A 22,389-nucleotide genomic window follows, 5' to 3' on the forward strand; every position below is an offset into this window, starting at 1 on the left:
AGTAGTAGATTGCTGCTCTTTGAAAACGCTACTGGAATCCTCTAAGTTTGAGCTGATAACAAGTTAATACAATGCCCTTTGGTAGACCTTTTCAATACAGTTCATTACAATTTTTATAAATAGCTTCATATACTAGTGAAATTCCTATACATTATCAGAATGGATCTTATTGTGATTATTTGAGACAAACTGAAGCATTACATAAGACAACACAAGGAATCTCACCGTGTTATATAGGACATGCTAAGAGATTTGGAAGCTAAAAATATGCATCTAAACTGTATACAATTCACTGTGGCATCATACACAAGCTTTACACATGCTCTGGATGAGCTACAGTCTCTTGGACTGTAGCAATTGCTTTTTGCTTTTTATCTTTGAAGGCAAATAGAGCTGGCTTTATTTTACTGTTTTTAAATCAGGATGAGAGATTCTAAGGATTTTGTCTCTGATGACATCAGTGGAGTATATGGATTTACAGAACGGTTCAAGTATTTGTTACATAATTCTTGTTATAATGTCATTCCTGGTTAGGAAAAACCACTTCTAATTGGAATAAAATCCAATTATTTTTATTATGTCAGAATTTCTGTAGTAAAGTTATTTCATAGCTATTAATGCCCCTGAAAGCTTTCAGACTTGCAAATGGGAGTTGTCAGTTTAGGATTTTTGACTTCCATAACACTTGCTTTTTCCTTATTCAGGTCTATTTTATTACTACAAAACTAGGAAATTCATCTTACCAACAAAGCAAAACACTGCAGGAGTTATCTGAAGAGTATTAATAAACTCTTCACTGTAGACAGAACTGCATGCTATTTGTGGCAATAGAGACCACCAGCCAAAGCAGACTTCAAATTTTCAAGAATAGAATGCTGGACTGTGTTAATAAATGAATCCCATCAACATGAAAAAAAAAGTCAGATCAGGATTTAAAAAAGAAGTGCTTCTAAATTAAGCATTTGGAGACCGATTTATGCTGAGATTTGGCAATTTCAGCCTAAATTCTACCTTTGCATTCAAGAACATGCTACATTCAGTGAAAACCTGAATACTGAAAACCATCCAATGAGACAGTTCCAGTAATCATCTGCTTAGACCTCCTGGTCCCCAAGTTCTCTGAAGTTCCATCTAGTAAGTATATTCAGCAATAGGATTGCATCTACTTTAAAACACAACTGCTTTTTTTAAACAAACAGGCTACTGAAGGAGAAAGCTTACCATTACACAGGTACCAGTGCCTAGGTACTGTGCTTTGAAGCAAAAACTCGGATTCAATGCCTATCCAATTCATAGGAGATTCAACCTAAATCTGTGGCTCCTAGGCTGCAGGGAGCACATGCACACCCTCATGGAATGTGTGTTCTTGTAAAAATTAAACAATGTCAAAATCCTTTTTCAGTGGAGAAAGTAGACAGAGGAACAGCTCTGAGGCCTGTTGTTAAGGTGCTCATTAACAAATAGATCATAGTTTCAATGACCAATTCAGTGTTCTGTGTTCCTCAATTGCTGGAGAAAAAAAATGCAGAGGATGTTACAGATTATTACATAAACAAGTAGTCTGTTTAAAGTGATTGTGAATTTGTGAACTCAACCTAGTTCATAAATAAGGAAAAATTCAGCTAGAAGCATTTATACTCAGCAGAATGTTCAAATCAATTAAATGAAGATTACTGTCAAGTCCATCTTGTGATGATATATAAGGCCTTTTTAGATGGTGATTCTGAAAAGTCAGTCTCTCAAGAAAACAGACCACAAATCACAGAATGTATCAGGTTGGAAGCGACCACTGTGGGTCATCTGGTCCAACCTCCCTGCTCAAGCAGGGTCATTCCAGAGCACATGGCACAGGACTGAGGCCAGGCAATTCTTGCATACCTCCAGTACTCCATGACCACTTATTTAGTTCCATCCTCTTAGCACTCTTGGAAGTTTGAATAAAGCAGTTAATTGTACTTGAGACTTTAGAAATTGGTAATTTGGGATCAGTTATTGTCAGGTTATCTTCTGTCTAGGAGGTGATACTGTAAGGGGCAAAGAAGGGGGAAATCTTTACTTTCCTCCACCCTTTAAAATAAAGATATGAGCATACCTTGCAAAGTGGGGGAAGGAGAGAATTATCATTTACCTGAAGAAAGTATGGTGCTCCACACAAACCTTCCATAACCTTTTAGCAGCCCGATGGTTTGGCAGTTTGAACCCAATAGTGCTCTCAAACTGTTCCAGCTGGAAAGAATCCACAAATAAATTAATCAATTTCCTTAAGCTGGCTTTTAATTAAGAGGTAGAATTCAGATAGTTCCATTACTGTATCAAGCTGTAATATTCCTGCCATAAGACATAATAAGATTTTTAAAATTTACTTTTAAATGTCAGAATTTCCAGCCTTTTAAAAGAATTATACTTGGTAGGCTATATCATGGTGGCTAAATTGCATGAAGTAATTGTACTGCAGGTTGTGCTTTGCACTTTGCTTGGATTTAATAAACATCTGAAATCTATATGGCAGTGTTAAATGTATATGATCTGTATCACTATATAATACTTAGCAAAAATACTTAATCCATGACAGCAGCAGTGAATGCAAGAACAATACATCTGCATTAGAAAACTTACATAACTACAATGTTAGCATTGTAAAATTGATGTTTGGATGTCTCTTTTATTTTATTTATTCACACAATAAAAGCCACCTTAAACACTTTACAGGATAAACTTAAAGAGCATTAGAATATTTGACATTTTGGGGTTTTTTTAAATTTCCTGTAACAAAGGGTTCAAAATGTAAACATGCACACAGCCCCTTCAGCAATTCCCAGAAACTTCAGCAGTAACTGAAGAGAAAGTTGAATCCACTACTTCCACAGCAGCTAACAAAGTTATAACAATCTACAGAATAACTCAAGTCTTTGAGGTGCTGACATTTAGTGGACAATTACACCCAAAGAGGAAAAGCAACTGGCTCTCTCTCAAGACTGCAAGTTTGCACAGTCACAATGTGGCCAATGTAACTAGCTTTTTGCTTAAAAAAACCCAATAAAATAACAAGACAGCTTCTATAAAGAAAAAAAAAATAAAATAGATCTTCTTGGTTTGCCTTTACTAATCAAGACAGGTGTTTAATACAATCATTAGAATCTGAAGAGGAAAAAACCCTCATAAGTTCTGCTTGAATATATCATAACCTTAGGAGGACAACTGTGGAAAAAATGAAGATGTTTTCTTGTTGCTGGACAGAAATGATGTCACAAAAGAAACAAAACTGGAAGGTGCTACTTACTTCTGCTGGCCTGACTTTGATGTAGAAATTACTTCGCTTGTAGGAAATCTTCAGAATTTTTGGCCAAGCGAAGCGGTTGATCCGGAGTCTGTCTTTGTAAATCAGCAGACCATTAGCACATACACCCAGCATGATATCCACACCTTCAGAATCCTACCAAGTATGAAATGATTTCATAAAAATCACTTCAACAACATTCCAAACAAGTAATTATTGCTGACATACCTTGAAGTAATATAAGAACTGGGACATGTTTCATATGCAAACCTGGCTCTCACAATAAGATTCTTAAAACAGAAATAGCCAAGTATATTCATTTTATAGGAAGCACTTTGGACTCTAAGTAATGATTTTGGCATTCATATGCCACAGTTCTGGGAAATTCTTCAATATCCTGGTAATAGGGACTAAGATAAGGTATGGCCAGTGTGTGTGCTAGCAATAATTTCAACAAATATTAAAAGAAGAAAAATGACAACCAAGACTATCCCATTTAAAGCAGTCAGTGTAAGTCTGAACAAGCTGGTGATCAAGGTGATCTTTTACAGTCATGTACTATTCCAGCAAACATAGAGGAGGTAATGGATAGGTTTCTGAGCATTCTCTTTCACTGACAGCATTTGATGCTAGTTTTATGGGCTACAAAACTAATCACTTACTGATACACTACACAATACAGCAGAGTCTCATGTCCTCCCCAACAAATGCCAACACTGTCATTACAGAGTTGCTTCACTGGCAGAACTAACAAAACAAAATATAACCATGCTTCTCCAGTACTTAAAAGTCTTGGTTTTCTTTTTTAAATACAAAACAGATATGCTTGCAATACCTTAAGTTTCCTAATGATTCGAGATTCTGGATTTATGAGAGGGAGTGGGAGGAGGTTATTAGTTTGTCTTTTGAGGTTTTAACAAAAAAAAAAAAAAATCACACTTGAAAGGAAAACTTGATTTGACCTATCCCAGGAAGTGGAAAAAGCACCAAAATCCCCCCCATGACCTCCTCCCCATATTTTTTAACTCTCATGGTGAAAACTCAGGTCACTGGGAATATTTCTCTGTCTGCTATGTGGTATCCTGACCCCCAGGGGAGCACTGACTTTGACCTTCATTCTTCATGGAGAAAACTTCCAAAGCCTCAAGGTAAACTAGAAACCACAAAAGTGTGAAATAGATTGTAGAGAGTAGCATAGTATGCCACATGGGTGAGAAATTTAGATTTTAGGATTTTTAGTATGTTATAGATGGGTTCAAGATGGAGGATATAGGGTGTTGAGTTCCCTTCTTCTTTCTTCTTCCTCTTTCTTTTTGGGTTTAGGTGGTATCTTGTAATTGGGTAGAAAAATCTGCGTTGCAGTTCTTAAGGGGTCAGTTATTGGGTTAAAAAGGAAAATAATTTAGGTGTCACTTCTTAATTGGGTAGCTTAGTTTTTGATTGGACTTAAAAGTTCTTGTAACACGAGATTGTTAGCCATTTTTGTGCTGTTTTTCCTGCACACAGAGTCTTGTGCAGACTGTGTGCTGAAGTTTTGATAAGTCAACAATAAACAGAAGCTGAAAACTGAAGAAGTCCAATGTGTCTCTCATTCCTGACACAGAACTGCTCCAGGAGGGTCTCCTCTGCCAGGGGAGCTCCCAGGGAGTTGCCCAACTTGGGGCCCACAAATTCACATCATGTCAATGAAAAAAATTACATGTTCCTTTAGGCTTTACTTTATTGGCCCTGCATCTCCCTGGCACAGAAAATACGACATTTTAAATGTCTTTATTTGCTCTTAGGAGTGAAATATTTCCAAGCTGCACGTGTCCATGCACTAAATAAACTTACATATAAATTCTACTGATGTTAGAGTTGTAAATTGAGTAATTATTATAACCAAGAGTTAAAAGCCTACAGCCAAAAATTAAGCATATGACTCTTAAAAAAATAATCTGAATATACAGTATTTTCTTTAATACTTAGCATGTCTATCCTAAAACAAAACCAAACAAACCCAATCCCCAATACCTTGGCATGATGTAAATCCACTCCATACATGGAGAGTCTCTTAGCATTTTCTAGGAACTGGGAATCCGCCTGTGCTGGAGTCAAACCCCTAAAACCATTGAACAAGCTTTGAGTTTATTGGCAAGAAACTGAGTGTCAAAACTGAGTGGAATCCTGGAATCAGACTGATAGAAAAACCTCAGTTTATAAGGTATCAAGAGCATTTTTGCTCTACAGGAAATGTGTTCTTTCACAGCATATTATTTTACTTGAGTACAGATATCTACCTTTACTCTTTCCAGTATGTATGTTGCTGAAACTGTTTCATATAAAAATACTTTTTTCCAAAAGTTCCCTATCAAGACCTTAGTGCGACTACTATTTTCAAACTCAACTGTCTAAACACATTACATTAAGAGCTTTCAGTTACATCAGAAATTATTTCCAAAGTAACAATAAGTTTACCTCAGCAGTTTTACATACACTCTTAGAAGAACTGACATAAATGTGACAAAGCATGATGACTTCTTTTAATCCCACTGTATCTGACACACCTGTGTGTTTTGTGTAGCTCAGCCACTTTCTCTTCCATTTCTTGAGTCTGATTGGGTGCAAACTGGAATTCACTGATATAATCACTGCTGTGCTCCTCTGGGTCATGATCACCCAGCTCAGCCTGCAGGGTATATGAACCAAGGAGGGCGTGAGTCACAAAAGAACAGGGCAGCCGGCCAGATACAATATCCTGTCGAAGCTGTAGGCACAAGAAATACCTGCAAGACAAAGGAGAAAAAAAAACAACCGAAGAGAAGGAAGAAGAAAGAAAGGGTTACCTATGGCAGACAATGAGACATAGGGTAGAATTCATCAAAATCCATATAATTGGCTGTGTTCTGTGTTTTAAAGTAAGTGAATGCATTAATAATGACCTTATATTATTTAAGCTTTATTACCACACAGTAAATTTCACTTGATTTTTAAGGGTCAGTATTACTTTCATAAAATTGTGAAAAACAGGAAAAATTCTGACTTCCAATAGAAATGAGTAAAAAGCTATCTAGTTTTAAACAAAAGCTGACTTGGGAACTTGTTTAGTTCATATTGTAGCCTGTAGGTAAATATGGTTTAAAAATATAAGCTATGCATTTCTTTGACATTTCCCTTTGGCTCTGAACTTCTGTATCCCTTGCAGTTCACATGGTAATCACGTCATGTAATACACAAAAGAAATCTAGTTTAGTATTGAAACCATAATTACCTTTCTTAAACCATGTATGCATTCAGTCTTTCAGGTACTGTATACAGCCTTCCACCAAATTTAACAAGTTAAACATCCACAGACATGCCCACCTTAGCAGAGATTTTTTTTTTTAAATATAAGTGAAATAAAGTCTTACGAGTGAAACTTGGATTGAAGATACAATCAAAAAATGTTTTTATGAGTTGAACACGCAATTGAAAAACCAACCAACTTGCTGAAAATTTTTGAAGAAAATACACACAACTTCTTGTAAATACACTCTGTACTAAATGTCTTTGATGATGCTACAAATCCCTGTCTGTAGCAATATTTTAGCTGCACACTTGCATAGTTATCTTATTTTGTGCAGAAGACTAATCCAATGCAACATGTGGTAGTAACACATATCCTGCCTCAGCAGAGTCAGCTAACTAAAACAAAAATATTTAGGTTTCCTGTAATTCATGAGAAAAATGAATCAGTTCCCTGCACTCCATCCCCAGTTATCAGCCTTGCAATGCTACTTTTAGGTGCTTAGTATCCACCACATTCCAAGTATTTTCTATCTAAGAAGTTTGGAAGATAATTATTAACAGGTTTTATTCTGTTTTATGGCTTTATTTAAAGCACATGGGTAAATCCACATTTTCATCCACCCAGTCTAGATCATTACTGAAGTATCTTGGATCCCTTGAGCTTTGCTCAAGACCCCTGTGCCCTCATTTGTTTCGTAACAAAGCAGCAGTCTGACAATAAACCACTGGCTTCTTTCCCATACTATCACTCACACCTTACCTGCTGCCCAAATCATATCCCCACTTATCATTAAATTCTTCTTGATACAGTTTTTTTCCAGTAGTTTTCATTTTACCTTTCCAACCTTGTTCCAAAAAGCAGTTGATGTATGTAAGAATATCTATAATGGCAGTACCCAGAAACTGAAGAAGAAATTATATGTGGCTTTTAAATCAGACTAACAGTAATTTAAAGTTTAAAATTAGGACCTGTGCATACCTAGTGATGTCTTCAGTCAACTGTGACGGATCAGGGGGATAAAACTTCACATTAAAGGTGAATATCCAAGGTAAACCTAAACATGAGAAATATCTGATTGTTAATCTCAATTAAGTCCAAGTAAGCAAAGGAAAAAACTTTATTAAAAAATGTTAGAATGTAGAATAAATCCTAATCACTGAAATTTCAAAGAAAGTTTTTCTGTTTTTTTACTGTACATTATTAAGAAGCATAGATTATTTTCATTAGCAGGTAGAGACCCACAGATATAATGAAAGATCAGTGTAAAATTATTTTTAAATAATGTTTTACAGTAAGTTACACAAATATCAGAAGACATTTTTAATTTGAAAAAGACCATAGTATATTAACACTGCAAAGACACTATGTATTCAAAGGCACTTGCATTGATTTTGTGTTTATCTCCAGCTCCTCCAAGGCTAACAGTCTCCACCTGTCTAAACTTAGTTTGAGAGACTGTACAGTAACTGTAAACATGAGATATCAAAATGAGCTCTGTGTTGTTGTATATAACAGAAAGATAATAAATTATTCATTTAAACTGTGAAAAATACTCACATGAAATATTTCATTAAAATATTCATGAAAATGTGTGGAAGACAAAAATATTAGCCTTTACTACTTGAAAATATTTTTCTGGTAAACATCACATTAAACAACTAGAATAGCAGTGATATTTAAATTCTCAAATGTTAGAATTATTAATAACACATGCATTTTTTTAAGCAAAAGCATGCCTAAAACTAGTAATTTGAAAAAGCATAAAATATTGCATTTAGTCATAGCTCTGTTTTAAATAAATTTTCACGATTTGAAAGCTAAGTAACACATCAATAATTAAAATACATTTTCAGAAGGTTAGTATTTTGGATAGTAAATTATTTTAGAAATCTGTGTTTAGAAATCTGTGTTTTAGAGATCTGTGTTACACAGATAAATCATGCTTTGAAAAATATGTCTTTCTACAGCAACAGAAAAAGACTGAAATGCCACTTTCAACACAATGCTAGAAAAAAGTGCTGACATTATTTAAGGTTACTTTCTTAAAAAAATAAAATCTGTTCTGAAATTCCATGTATACTAAAGTTAAAGAGGTGTATCAGAATTCCTAATGTCTTCCAATGTTTAAAAAAATATTTTGGTTTTTCAGACATGGCTATTCACTGAAGAAATTCAATGTTTAAGTGTGAAACTCATTCTACACCTGGCTGTTAAGCCACTATTTCTTCTTGAGAGGTCCAGGTTTTCATGTATCTTAACATTCCAGGTTACCCAGTTTTTGTACAATTTTGTGTACAAAAATAAGGTAGGACCCTTAAATGAGGTCTTATTTACCATTGCACTGCCTACTGCAATGCAATGTAAAACAGAATTAAGACAAAAATACCTTGGGAAAAAAAAGTCTAACAGTAATGAATACATAATGAATACACATGCTGAATACACCATAACAAGCAGTTGATGATGGAATAGATTAACCTACTTCCATCATGTCCCAGGGAATCAGCATAATTTAATGAAAAGATGCTGATATTGGGTAAACCAAAGTGATGAATATGAGCACTAGGGCCAAACTATATACACAAAAAGCATTCAAGGAGAGCTGTCATGCTAACAGAGCTGGAGAAATGGATGAAGGATGTGTCCTTCCACACTGGTACTAAACCAGTTATCAAGCTTTTCCTGGTCTAAAATTGCAGTTAAACTAGTCACATATGAATTCTTGTTTAACTGTAGCCCTTTCTGGTTAGCATTTTCAGAGCTAACTTTCAGAAAGCACTGCAGCCAGGAGACTTAAGTGTGGGTTGGAGAAAAAAAAAACTGAAAAAACTATATTCTCTATAAAAAAGTGCATAAATCCTCTGAGTGTGGGGTCTTTCGGTAAAAAAAAAAAAAAATCATATCTCTAGTTACACTGATTAAATTGCTAATTTATTGAAAAAACATTGAGATTGATTTTGTACTAAATATTTTCTGGACAGCTGGTCACCATGTATTTTACCTGATTACTGAAAGCACATTTATCCCCTAAATATCGAGTAGCAAGTTTATTACAATATGCACAGTCTATATTTCCACTTCACACTAAAGCAGACATTTTATAGCTGCACAAACAAGGCATATAATCATAGTTGTCCTCACATAACAATGCACTCACATAACAATTATTGCTGGCTCTTCACAGAGTTGGTAGCCAAGACAAAAAAACCCACCCCAAAGCTGATTTAAAATTGTATCTAGCATTCTGTCCCTGATAAGGCTCTCTGTTTTGTTTTTCAATAGTATGGGCTACAGAAATGTCAAAAATTTTTCTAGACAACTTGTTACATCAAAAATGCTTCTGTGGCAACTTTAGGCCTATTCTTAGATAAAAGAATGCAATATAACCAACCAGCTAGCAGCATACAATTAACAAGATTCATCCCATTTAAACTGGGAAAAATATTTGAGTTTTTTGGTTTTTTTTCCAGTAAAGGCTTGTTCTGGCTTTTACTCGTGATCTCTTGTATGTCAGCTTTTGCAAGAAAACCCTTCTCTTGGTACAGGTACTTAGTTCTCTTCAACAATAACAATCTACACTCCAGTGTAATCAGCTTAGATGAAAATCAGCTACAACTCTTACAGATATATAGCTAAATATATATAAAATAGAAGGATATAAAATAAAGTGAACCTGCATAAAGTGACCACCATATTTTGATGCCTGAGCATACCCATACATTTTTTAGCATTAAAATCAGACAGCCAGAGTTGCACACCTAAAATGCAAGCTCTTTCCTAATTAATTAATTAAAACTTCTCTCAGTTCTCCAGCCTATTCCATCCCCAGAACAGGTGAACCCTCTACATTTCTTACAAGATATAAACCACAAAATATGTGATGTATTTTTTGCAGTAAAAATACTAACTATACTGCAGGCTAGGAAACTATTAAAATGACATAAAATTACCTTTGGTTTAAAAATATAGATATTCAAATTGTATTCTATATAAGGGTGACCCAACACACCCTCTGTGTCATCTGAGATTTGACTATTTCAAGGTCATTTGCTATTGCCTGTACCATCACAATATTCTAGCTGTGATTCTCAGTTTTGCAAAAGCCTGAATCCACTTGAGATGTACCAATTTTCAAAAAGATAGTGACAGAAATGTAATTACCTACCTGTCCCTGAAAGAAGTAATTAGAGGTTTTAACACATGCCAGTGGATAGCCAAGTATATGAGTTAAAAAAAGTCAAGAATTCATTTTCCTGAAGAGATCAGGCTGGCTGAAAGCAAACAAGATTTTTGTCACCTTTGTAGCCCTGAGAACAGAGACAGTAATTTGTGGATCATGTTCATTAGCTGAAGTAACATCAGTAATTGCTGAGCTCCAACATAATTGCCCAGCCAAAGGCCAACCTGTACAAGTAAGATACTGCACAGAGGGGCTGAGGACTGTGACACAGCAAGAGACAGCCTGCAGAACATGACCTGGGGGAGACTACAGGATTCTTATTTTGCCTTTCCCAATCACAGGTGGTACATACATCCCCAAGGTGCAGAGTATTGGTGTTGCTCACATTTAAGAGAGAGACAGAGATTGTAAATATTATGTTGCAAACTGATGTGTTGAACTACATTTCTGGAAGTGTCACCTTTATGTATTCAGATAAATATATTTGTCCAAATACACTTATCTAGCATGCCAGTGCTTCAGTTTGAGCCACACCACAGAAAAAGAAATCACCAAATAATTCAGAGCTTAAAGGGTCCCACAAGGATCAGCAAGCCCAGCTCTTAGGTGAATGGCCCATAGAGGGGATTGAACCCACAACCTTGGCTTTTTTTGTTTTTTTAGCACTGGGCTCTAGCCAACTGAGCTAATCTCAGGTTCAAAAGTTCATTTGGTTAATGGTCATTTCCAGCTTTCAAACAGACTAATAGGTTTTACAGTTATCTTAAATTCAATGAGTTCTTTTGTACACAGGATTTCAATTAGTGAATAAAGACAAATATATTTAAAACTAAGTCTGAAAATAAAGTCTCATTACTTGATACTTATGTAGCTGGAGGATTAAATGTCCCTGCAGTAAGATTCCAATATCTGGAAACTTTAATAGACTAATGATGAGGAACAAAATTAACAGTATGCTAATTACTTGCATATTGGTGTAAGCAAGCATAATTTTAAAATCCTTAAAATCATGTCCTTACTTCACTGTTTGTTTTATTCTGCCTATCAACTCTGAAATACTATAGACCAGAGGAAAAAAAAAAATCACATCATGATTTCTCATTCAATAGCTGGACTTGCTCTCCAGTATAAAATGTAGGTCTTCATGCTGTATGGAAAATCAAACCCCTTAATATATTGCATATGATATAGTATTAAAAATAACTTTGTCTAGTGCATCCAAAACAATTTCAGGTCAGTTCTTACACTTCAAATTTGTGACACTAACTTGTAGGCTATATATCATGCAAATTGCTACAGAATACAAAAAGATATCAACATTTGTATCAACAAAGTTGATAGAGAAAGTATCAACATCCTCCATGTTTTGCTGTCCATTAAAACCAAACCAAACAGCCTGTAGCCTGCTTTGGACAACTAATAGGTTTTCACTGAAGACCTGCAGAAGTTCCAATACCAGTAACTTTTCCTTAATTAAAGGTGTGGGTGCTATTTGCATATTAGTACATTCACCATTTTAATAGGTCTATTTTGCTAACACAAGAGCATGTTGGATAAAAGAAACAGCTTCCAAGGATGCTTCTATAACTTTCATTTCTATAATGAGAATATAAACCACACCTTTTAAGGGATTTCATCAATGGGCAGAGATGTGAAGAAAAAGGAATTAACACCACTGTGACTTCTGGAAAAAAATAGTATTGCCTTAGAACAGTGGAGTTAACAGCAGCAAACAAACCATCTGTTTGTCATTATAAATAACACATTGCTGTTCTTAATTACAAGTACAGTCAGTTTCTTAGCTGACTGTACTCTTGTGTTGTAAGTCTAGGCTTGTAAATATTATCATCACCCTCTTCTTCCCACTTTCCTATCTGGTACTACCAAAAGGTTTCCACTAAAAACAAAACAACAACAACAAAACCCCTAGTTTGGACACACATGTGTAAAGCAACGGCAATAAGTTCAGCACAGGCAAGGGCTGTCTAACATGTTTTAGTGGCCACTTATTTTGTGATATGTAGACTCAGGCAGAGTATCACCTAGATTTACTCTCCATACACTCCCCATTTACTACAAAAGCTACCCAGCTAGTGAAGAGCTTTGACAGAACTTTTTGCAAACAGAGTAAAATAAATTACTTATCATGTACTAAGTATAGGAAGTAGAAAGACATTTCAAGCAGATTCAGTCTGGAAAGTACTGTAGTGAGACATTCCAAGATTATGCTCTCTGTTCTACCTCCATTCTGAAAATGATGGACATTATCGAAAAAGTCAATTGTGGACTGATCAGTATTGAAGAATATTAATTTTCTGTAAAACATTAATTCTCTTTTTGTAGGTTCATATTCTTCTGGTGATTCTTTAAAGGAAGAAAATCCATGGCAACAATCATGACCATCTTTACATGATCGCATTCTCCATCCAATATCAGCACCAACATCAGCACAAAGTTAAAAAACATCTACAGTTTCAAGATGCAAAAATATCGACTATTACTCACAAAACAAGGGAAAATTTTGGGGCACTAATATATTTGATTAGTTTCTAATATAATATAATGATTAATCATTATAATATAGTGCTATAACAGTAACATATAAGATAGTATAATCATTAACTTCTACAGCATAATGCTGAGTGACTCCCTCTGCCCTGCATAGACAGGGGAGGGAGATAGAAGATTTGCTTCCTGTTTTAAGGTGAATACATCACTATCAGATATAAATTATTTTAAAGCTGTAAGCAATTGACATCCAGGCTACTAAATTTATGAAGAATGTTTCTATGAGAAAAAAAGAGGAGCTTAATAACATTTGAATACGAAAGTACTTACTTCGAATTTGTCTCTTAATTTCCTTTGAAGAATCTAGCCAGTTCTGAAAAAAAAAAAAAAAACAAGCAAGCCACAGCCAGCATTTAAAATCCTCAATACCAAAAATACTTCAATATAATCTGTGCAACATATTAATTAGCTTTTACATTTCAGTTACTACTGACATGTGCAAAGAGACTGTTTTGTGAGAGATCATCCAAGAATTAACTTTTGGAAGTGAGATTAAGGAATCTGTAACATATATTCATCAGTAACTCATGCAATTCTGTTCACTAGTTTTACCCATACATGTTAAAAAAAAAAAAAAAAAAAAAAGGTTAAAAGACTAGGAACATAAACCTGAGACTTTCCTTCATTGAGTTTGAACCTTTACTTCCCATGGCCACACACACACACACGCACATTCATGGAAGAAACACACATAAATCCAGCCTGACAGCAAGTCTTGCAATGTTTCAAAGACAGACGTGAAATGCAGGGAAGAGTTAGACACTGCCTTAGGAGGCCAAGGAAAATATCTTCTTTTTCACAGGCCACTGCAGGTACTTGCAGTTTTAAAGTCTGAGGGAATACCTCAGTGCAGCACAAATGTTGCCAAAGGCTTATTTCTACCAGTGTTTCTCACCTACCTTAGCAAAGCAGAGCATCCTGGGTATAATGTGGCCCACTTTTTTCAAGCTATGGTAGCAAACAAATTCCAGCTGCAGCACTGTTTCCCAATACCAAATCTCTGTCTATACTAGGGGCCTTTGCACCCAAAGTTCATCCTCTTTCAAGAAGACAAAAATGCTAGGCTAGTTTCACAGATCTGTGTGAATTAGGAGGATGCGGAACAACATTTCTGCAGCAGTGCAAACCTTTAAGATAGATTGCCCCTGCATGACAGAGAATGTGTCTCCCATGAGTATGGACCAACACACCAAGATCCCTGTTGCAAATGAGCTTGATCCAACTAGATTTCATCACCAGTGCAACATGTGTATATTAATGAATATTATTTACAAATTAAAAGCAAACCCCCTTTTTATAATTTATTACAACTGCAATGTTTTAAAAAAGACAATAATTTCACATTTCTTGCTTTATCTGTGATCTCTACTTTTCCATAGCTATCATAATTTTTCCAGAGAAGGCAAAGTCCATAACATTTTTACAAAGGAAGAGTTAGAAAGCACTTCTCCAACATCCTGGATACCATTTATAATGCTTAAATCAGAAAAATTGCTTTCTGTTAGAAGAACCTTGACATGGAAAGACCTTGGAAGACAACATAAGTCTTCTAATAATTTTAACCGAGATTCACTTCAGCTACAGCTATCATCCTAGGTTTGCAGTTTTGGCAAGGATTCCATTCTGAAATTACCCACTGCCATATTCTTGCAACTACAATAACCAGAAGTATCTTAAATCCTTATATTTTAAACACAGCATCAATAAGGAATATAGCATGGAATAACTACAACAGAAAAATAGGATTTCTGAGTACATAATACTTTCAGTGCTTCATCTTTCATCACTACAAAGCAGGAGAAAAGAACAATACTGAATATGCTGCAAGATAATAATCTCTTCTTTGCACAGTTATGCAGTTCATTTTCTGATTTTTCCAAGCCTGAAATAAGCTTATTGGAAGCAGACTTAGCCACCAAGTTTCATTACTGCTCTGTCAAATAAAATCAGATGGTTATATTCCATTTATAAACACTATTACAGAGGTGGGGTTTTTTTGCATCTGTGCCTTTTGTCATGGATAAAAACAAACACCACAGAAGAATTTACCCTAAATTAGAGCTCTTAATGCAAAATATACAGGTGTGTCTTGCAAAACAAAAGACAAAATGTGTACACACTACTTTGCTCCAGTAGGCAGAAATCTATTTGTTTAATTTGTGAATGGTAAGGCTATAGATGAGACAAAGTAATGTACTGTCAAAGAACAAAATGTTCTCTACCAGTACAAAAGTATTTTGTACAAATCCAGAAAAGCAGTATTTCCAGCTGGTGCCCAAAACATAAGAGCAGAAGCTTTCTAACACTTCTGCAGACCAATTACAGTGTGAATGGAGCATTCATGAACTTCTGAGGGTGCAATGCAATGAAATCTGTAACTAAACTTCAGGCTAGTAAATTTAACATTTCAAAAAAATGAAAGAAATCATTAATTACTAATTTGGCCTAAACAGTTTTAAAATGTTTATTAAAGCTAACAAGAATCAGTCTGATTGGAAGACACAACCTCTCTCCCAGCTGCACAGAACACCCATGGAGAAGAGTTAATGGGACTCTTCCTCCAATGGTACCCCGATGGTGCATTGGGGAGCAGCTCTAATTCAACAGAGTCACTGGCATTCAGCTGCCACCCGCCACAGCTGCCGTGGCTCATAAATGGGTGGCTGTGATGAGTGCACAAGAATGGGAAAAACACATCATTCAGCATTTAGTACTGACTGGCCTGGAGATAAGGGATTTGTGGCATTTTAATCTAAAAAGGCAACTGAAAAAAAAAAAAAGAACTGGTACCAAAATTAAAAAGTAACAGAGGTGATCAAAAAAGGGGGACCTAAACATAAATTTGCTAGGAAAGAGTTTTTTTTAAGTTTCTCCAAATAACACTAGGAATGTATTTATATGAAAAAGACAAAATTCAGCAAATCTGGTTGTTTAGTCTTCATAACAAAAAGAACCAGATTTCCCCAGAAGTTTTTAAATAAAAGCCTGCTCCTGTCCATAACTCAGGAGAGAAGTGATCTATTCTACTTTTGAATAAGGACCCCATTATCAGATATTTCTCAATTTATGTAAATACCTCTAAATTTTTGTAAATACTTATGAGTGTTGCTAGCTACAGTACCACTCTCACAGTCAACTGATAAGGAATTCAAGGACTCATTCACACTGAAAGAGACCTCTGGACATAACTGGTTCAAGTGTGATTCAAGAGCCAGTTTTGAATTAAGTTAGGTCGCCCAGGTTCAGATCCAGTCAAGTTTTTAGTATATCCAAGGAAAAAGACATATGAAAAAACAGATGGGGTCTTTTTAAAGAGTGGACCTCAGTTTCTCTATTCTAATGACTGAAGAACACCAAGAAAGTCTTAGTCTAACTAGAAAAAAGGAAAAAAAAATAGGAGGAAAAAAAAAAAAGACATAACCCTACACCAATCCAGACTTTTTTGTTTAACTTTCAAAAACCCAAAATTTCCTATTTTATCTCCTGGGATCTACTCAATGGACTATTTTCTGGTACAGGTCAAGGATCCTAGGTCTAGTATTAGACATTTTCTCTCTTGCCAGAGATCAGACTGCTGTTTTATGTTGTTTGGTTGCATATATACAGTATAGTTTTTCAATACTGAGAAGCACAAATAAAGCAACAAGTGAAAATAGCATATAAGATTGATATTACTTAGAAGATCAACAGAGATCTTCTTCACCACTAGACCAAAGAAGTTCTTATGTCTGCAAATGGTTTACAAATCAAGAACAAAAATTAAATATCTAAGTAATACTATAACAAGCTCATTTTGTATATAGGGATTTTTAATATAGAGGAGTTGAGTATTTTGCTCAATACTGCACAGAAAGTTTTGCACCAAAGCAACTAACTCTAGAAAACAGCTTTATCAGAATGGAAGTTTTTCAGAAATTCAGATTTATTCGATCATGAAATTACACTTAATTTTAAAAATAAGTGATAAGAAGATGATGACAGAAAAAAACCAATAACTTTTAGATGCAGTATGATATAAAGATACTTCTACTACAAATACAGATTAAAAAGATATACAATTTTTCCAGCTTCAACTTGTAATTATTTATCTGGGCTATTTTTTCTGAAGAAAAAGATGACCACACATAATCTTTAGTTGGTGGAGGAAGAAACAGGCAGCCCATACCAAAACTGTAAAAGTTAAGATGTTAGAAAAATAAATTGGGTTTTGCTAATTAATGGAGCACTTGCCAGTGACCGATTTAAAATTTTTCTTAGCTGAGCAATCTAGGTGTGCTCAACCATCCAACATAAAAGCAAGTGCAAATGAAGATCTAAGTTACCACATGGTATTTAAGAAATCCTTTCAAATGCAGTCATCTCCAGTGCCATTCATTTGTAAAATTAGCATCCAATACCATTGATGGACCAGCTTCAGCCTCTTTACAAAAGCCAAAAATTTCCTTTAAATTTCGAATTAATAATAAAGGAACTCAAAGGCCTTACAGACTTAGGTCATTACAGACTTATGGGCTAGATTCTTTTCATGCTCACAAACAAAGCATTCTTACACATCTATGAAAAAAGGCAGCAGAATTTACTCAAGTGTTTGAAACAGTAAACATTTAATAGAATATACATCACTGAACTATTGAAGTGAGTGGCAGTGATGAAAAACAAACAAAACCCTCATACAGGCTTACCTTCTGTTCTGAATTCTCATAAAACAACAGCCCAAAATAGTCCTTTTCCAGTAAATTGAGGTGTTCACATACTTTATCAAACAGCACTTGTCCTCTGGCTCTTTTCTGAGGGGTAGGAGGGTAGGAAAAGAAGAAAAAAAAAACAAAGGAAAAATAAGAAAAAGGATAAAATCAAGATAAGTAAATCGGTAAGGTTCTTAACTATAGGTACCATTATTCAATGATATTATTCAGGAAAATTTAAAATATATATTTAATAGATTATAAAACTATAAGCTTTGTTACAAAGACTGTTCACCATACTTCAAAGCTATACATATCCTTGACAAAAAATAGAGGAATTTCAATGTTTTTTTCAAAACCCAAAACAACAACAAAGTAAATACGCAAGGAAAATTCAGTACCTGAAAAATTTAAAATTTTTTAACTGTTAAGTGTCACTAAATAGTCTTGCCTTTTCTAGATTTTTATACTTAAAATAACAGAAGACTTCTTTATTTGAGCCAATTTTTTCTCTATTATCTTCTAAAAATTAATACTGTTTCTACACTTTAGCATTTAACCTTAGCATTTTTATCATTTTGGAATACATCTCAGTGACTTATGAATCCCATTATATGAATGTACTGAAAAATAAAATGTTATCTGCAAAAGACAAAAAGAACAAGCAAAATACTATTTCTGAAATCTCAGTACCCAAGAAATTCATTAGATGCTCAAAAATAAGAAATTCTCAAGAAGTTTATTTTTCCTAAAAGTATGATTTGTGGAAATCAGTAACAAAGGAAAAAAGGTTTTATTTGAGGCTAGTTTACGTATCATAGTCTGCTGCTTTATAAATATAGTAACTGAACACTGATCATCATTTTACCATATTCTTAAAAAGCATTTTAAAATGGCTACTTTCAAGATCACTTGGTAATCTCAGTATTACAAGAGCTGAAGCAAATGGCAATCAGTACTGAAGTCTTATCTGTTCTTCTTGTGAGCTTTCCAGCAGCCTTCCAGTACCTAGAGGAGGCTTAGGAGAGAAGGGTAGGAAAGGGCATGTAGTGACAGAATAAGGGACAATGGCTTTAAAGAGAGTAGGTGCAGATTAGAGATTAGGAAGAAATCCTTTACTGTGAGGGTGGTGATGCACTGGAACAGGTTGGTCAGTGAAGCTGTGGATGTCCCATCCCTGGAAATGTTCAAGGCCAGGTTGGATGGGGCTCTGAGCAACCTGATCAGGTGGAAGGTTTCCTGGACTAAGCAGGGGCTTTAAAAAATCAGAAGGTCTTTAGGGTACCTTCCAACCCAAACCATTCTATCACTCTGTGATTCTTGTACCTGAAACTGGGAATGTAAACATTCCATATGTCTGTAGTGCCAGTAGAGAAAACAGGTCCAGGCTGTACTTCTTTGCACCAGGTTTTAAGGAAAAACTTTGCCTCCTGCTGACAGGAGACAAAGACTTAGAGCAGACTGCTTACACCACATGCTTAGGGGTGGGATGATGAGAAGTTCTTTCCACAGTTCAAATCCGACTATGACTGGCATGCAGTCTCCAGTTTGAACCAACTGCTTCATGACAGCTCTGCTATTTGTGGCATTTATCATAGAGGCCACAACATGGCCTTTTCAAAGGTCTGCCAGCTTATAGGAATTTTTTGCATTTGCTTATCCTACAGATTTCAGTAGATGCCACACACCACTGCCATTCCACAGAAATGCCATCGGCAGCCCCTGTGTAGGCCTGGGTGACACTGTGGCCATTGTCCCCGCAGACGCTCCACGGGCCCCATTCCGGCACTCCCGCAGCTCGGCTCCACAGCACAGGGCGGTAAAGGCCAAGAGCGGAGGGAGACGGGAGAAAAGAAGGTATGCACTGAGCACAGAGTAAAGGCATTGTTGATTTATTCCCCAAGAATCCAGAACTTTATTCACAATTGCATTGTCCAGCAGACATTCTACTCAGGATAATCAGAAAGCTTTCACAGAAGCAAAATTATAAAACAACCACTTTTCTTAGCCCAAGTAGCAAGGCTAAATCAAGAAAGTAGAAGTCCAAGTGACTTCTGAAATGAGGAATAGGGAATTTAAGCCAGTTTGGTATTTTCAAAAAAATCTTACTCCTCAAGAAAGATTACTACTTCCTCTAGGCATCTGAAGTAACCACTTAATTTTCTTGACAGCTTTACCTTCAGCTTAGTAAGAAAAATCACCAATATAGAAAAGCGGTAAATTGAAAGCAGAAAAAGTATAAGCAAGAAAGAGTTCAAAGAATGTTAGATATGTTAGAATGTGATAGATACCACTTTTTTTCCAAAGTCAATGTACAGGTCAGTGATCACATCTTGCAAATGCAAGCTGCATTTATACAAATTTCAGTAAAGGAAACATATAGATTAGAGCAAAATAATAGATGCTATCATATCAAGCCCCCATCTGGAATCAGATGCTTTTTTATAAAGTGTATACACTAAAGCCCACAGTTAATATCAAGTCTTTGACATACAGAAACATAAAGCAGGCACATTTACAGGAAATACATGGCAAGTATAACTGTAAAATATTGCACAGTTTCTTATTAGGAAGTCATAACAAAAAGAACTTGGATATACTAAGCAATGTCCACTGTATCTTTAAACATCTTTTTGTCAGTTCACGGTTCTTCCATATAATGAAAAGCACCACCATGTCACAAAGCCCAAGTCTGTGAGCCTACATTCTACACAGCAGCAAAATTAAAAGACATTATATAATCAGCAACTAGTATTTATAGAGCTCTGTTATGGATTCAAAAGGATAAGAAACCTCTCAGTACCAGCAATGGTTTTCATTATAAGATCCTACTTGTAGAATTGAAAGACTCTGAGTTATTTCATATATATATATATGTGTGTGTGTGTGTGTGTGTGTCCATAGAGTGATAGAGTTTTAAAATTCTAAAAGAGTATTTAATTTGCAAAACCAAACTTTTCAAGTGCAATTTCTTTGTAAACCATTTGGGGACGGGCATTAGTACACAGTTTAAATTATATGATTACATAACTTTTCTGGAAAAATTCATGCTCCTAGTAGAATGTCTCAAAACATGAACTGAAGATAACTGTTGTGATCCAGTCAGTTCAGAAGCTAGAAATAGTTTAATGGAGCAGGACACTCTTAAGAAGGCCTCATCATGGTTTGCACAGTTTGTTACTTTTTAAAATGGATTCCATTTCATTTTCCACCAGGTGTTTGAGATGTCAACTGATAACCACAACCAATGTGTAAATTATAATCACTATTCTTATTATATGTATGCATAGGTACACACTTATGCATCTATATATACACACATACATGTTCATAGCACAAAAAATATTCGTGTTCCAAATTAGAATGCAGAAATATCAGTAAAAGTGTAAGTCCATCCTTGCTTTCACAAGAAGGGGAGCACATTCAAGCTAGATATACCAAGAGACTGAGAAGTGAGGAGATGCTTACAGAGCCAGCAGTTAAAACACATGAGTACTTGAATCAGCAGTATTCTGTATTACTGCCAAGTTATGCTTTCTTTTAAGTGAGAACATAAAAAGAACACATGTAACCAAGGTTATTCTAGTACCAATTTCAAGCCTGTACTTAGACACTGCAGATGCCACCTCATAATGCAATCACCTCATAAAACCAGAGGTAGCATTTTTCTGTCCTTTATATCCTTAGAAAAAGAGAAAACAAGAGCAAAACAATTGTAGCTGACATACACAATGGAAATTTCTATGCAACTGGGAATAAGGATATCATGGATCTGTTTGCCTATATAAGAGTTGCCAACTACTCACGCAATATAAACATTCACAGCTACCAGTTCTGTTCAATACATTTATCTATTATAGGGATGCAGGAGTTGAATGCACTATTAGCAAGTTTGCTGGTGATACTGAAGTGGGAGGTGCTACTCACTCCCTTAAGGGATGAGAAACCCTACAGAGCAATGTGGATAGATCAGAGCATTAGGCAGTCAGTGGCATGAAATTTAGCAAATGCCAGAGTCTGTACCTGGGACAGAGTAATGTTAGGCACAAGTATAAACTGGGACAGGAGCGGCTGGAGACCAGCCCTGCAGAAATGGATCTGGGAGTGCTGGTCAGCAGCAGCTCAGTGCGAGCCAGCACGGAGAGCCCAAGCAGCCAGGAGGGCAAATCCCATCCTGGGATGCATCAAACCCATTCAACATTCACACAAAAGAGGTGATTATCCTGCTGCACTCAGCTTTGGTATGGTTGCACCTCGAGTTCTGTGAGCAGTTCTGGGGCCCACAAATTAAGAAGGATGTGAAGGTCCCTGAATATGTCCAGAAGGCACCAACAAAGCTGCAGAAAGGCCTGGAAGGAATGTCCTATGAGGACTGTCGTAGGACTTTGGGCTTGTCTTGAGAAAAGGAGGC

The 22,389-nt window shown here is 35.6% G+C and overlaps 1 protein-coding gene across 34 annotated transcripts in view; it reads right to left on the reverse strand.

Annotated features, from left to right (window-relative positions):
* EPB41L2 (erythrocyte membrane protein band 4.1 like 2) overlaps positions 1-22,389 on the reverse strand; it is a 111,244-nt gene that overhangs the window by 31,269 nt on the left and 57,586 nt on the right. For all 34 annotated transcript variants that reach the window (XM_085575175.1, XM_085575148.1, XM_085575173.1 and 31 more), the window contains 7 exons: positions 17,976-18,080; positions 13,564-13,606; positions 7,524-7,599; positions 5,824-6,042; positions 5,291-5,378; positions 3,281-3,433; positions 2,129-2,226 (listed from right to left, as the gene is read on the reverse strand). In XM_085575175.1, coding sequence (XP_085431301.1) covers positions 2,129-2,226; positions 3,281-3,433; positions 5,291-5,378; positions 5,824-6,042; positions 7,524-7,599; positions 13,564-13,606; positions 17,976-18,080 — 782 coding nt within the window. The remainder of the gene's footprint in view (positions 1-2,128; positions 2,227-3,280; positions 3,434-5,290; positions 5,379-5,823; positions 6,043-7,523; positions 7,600-13,563; positions 13,607-17,975; positions 18,081-22,389) is intronic.

The sequence above is a fragment of the Lonchura striata genome, chromosome 3, assembly GCF_050655825.1.
Source record: "Lonchura striata isolate lonStrDom1 chromosome 3, ASM5065582v1, whole genome shotgun sequence".
In the NCBI taxonomy this organism is placed as follows: Eukaryota; Metazoa; Chordata; class Aves; order Passeriformes; family Estrildidae; genus Lonchura; species Lonchura striata.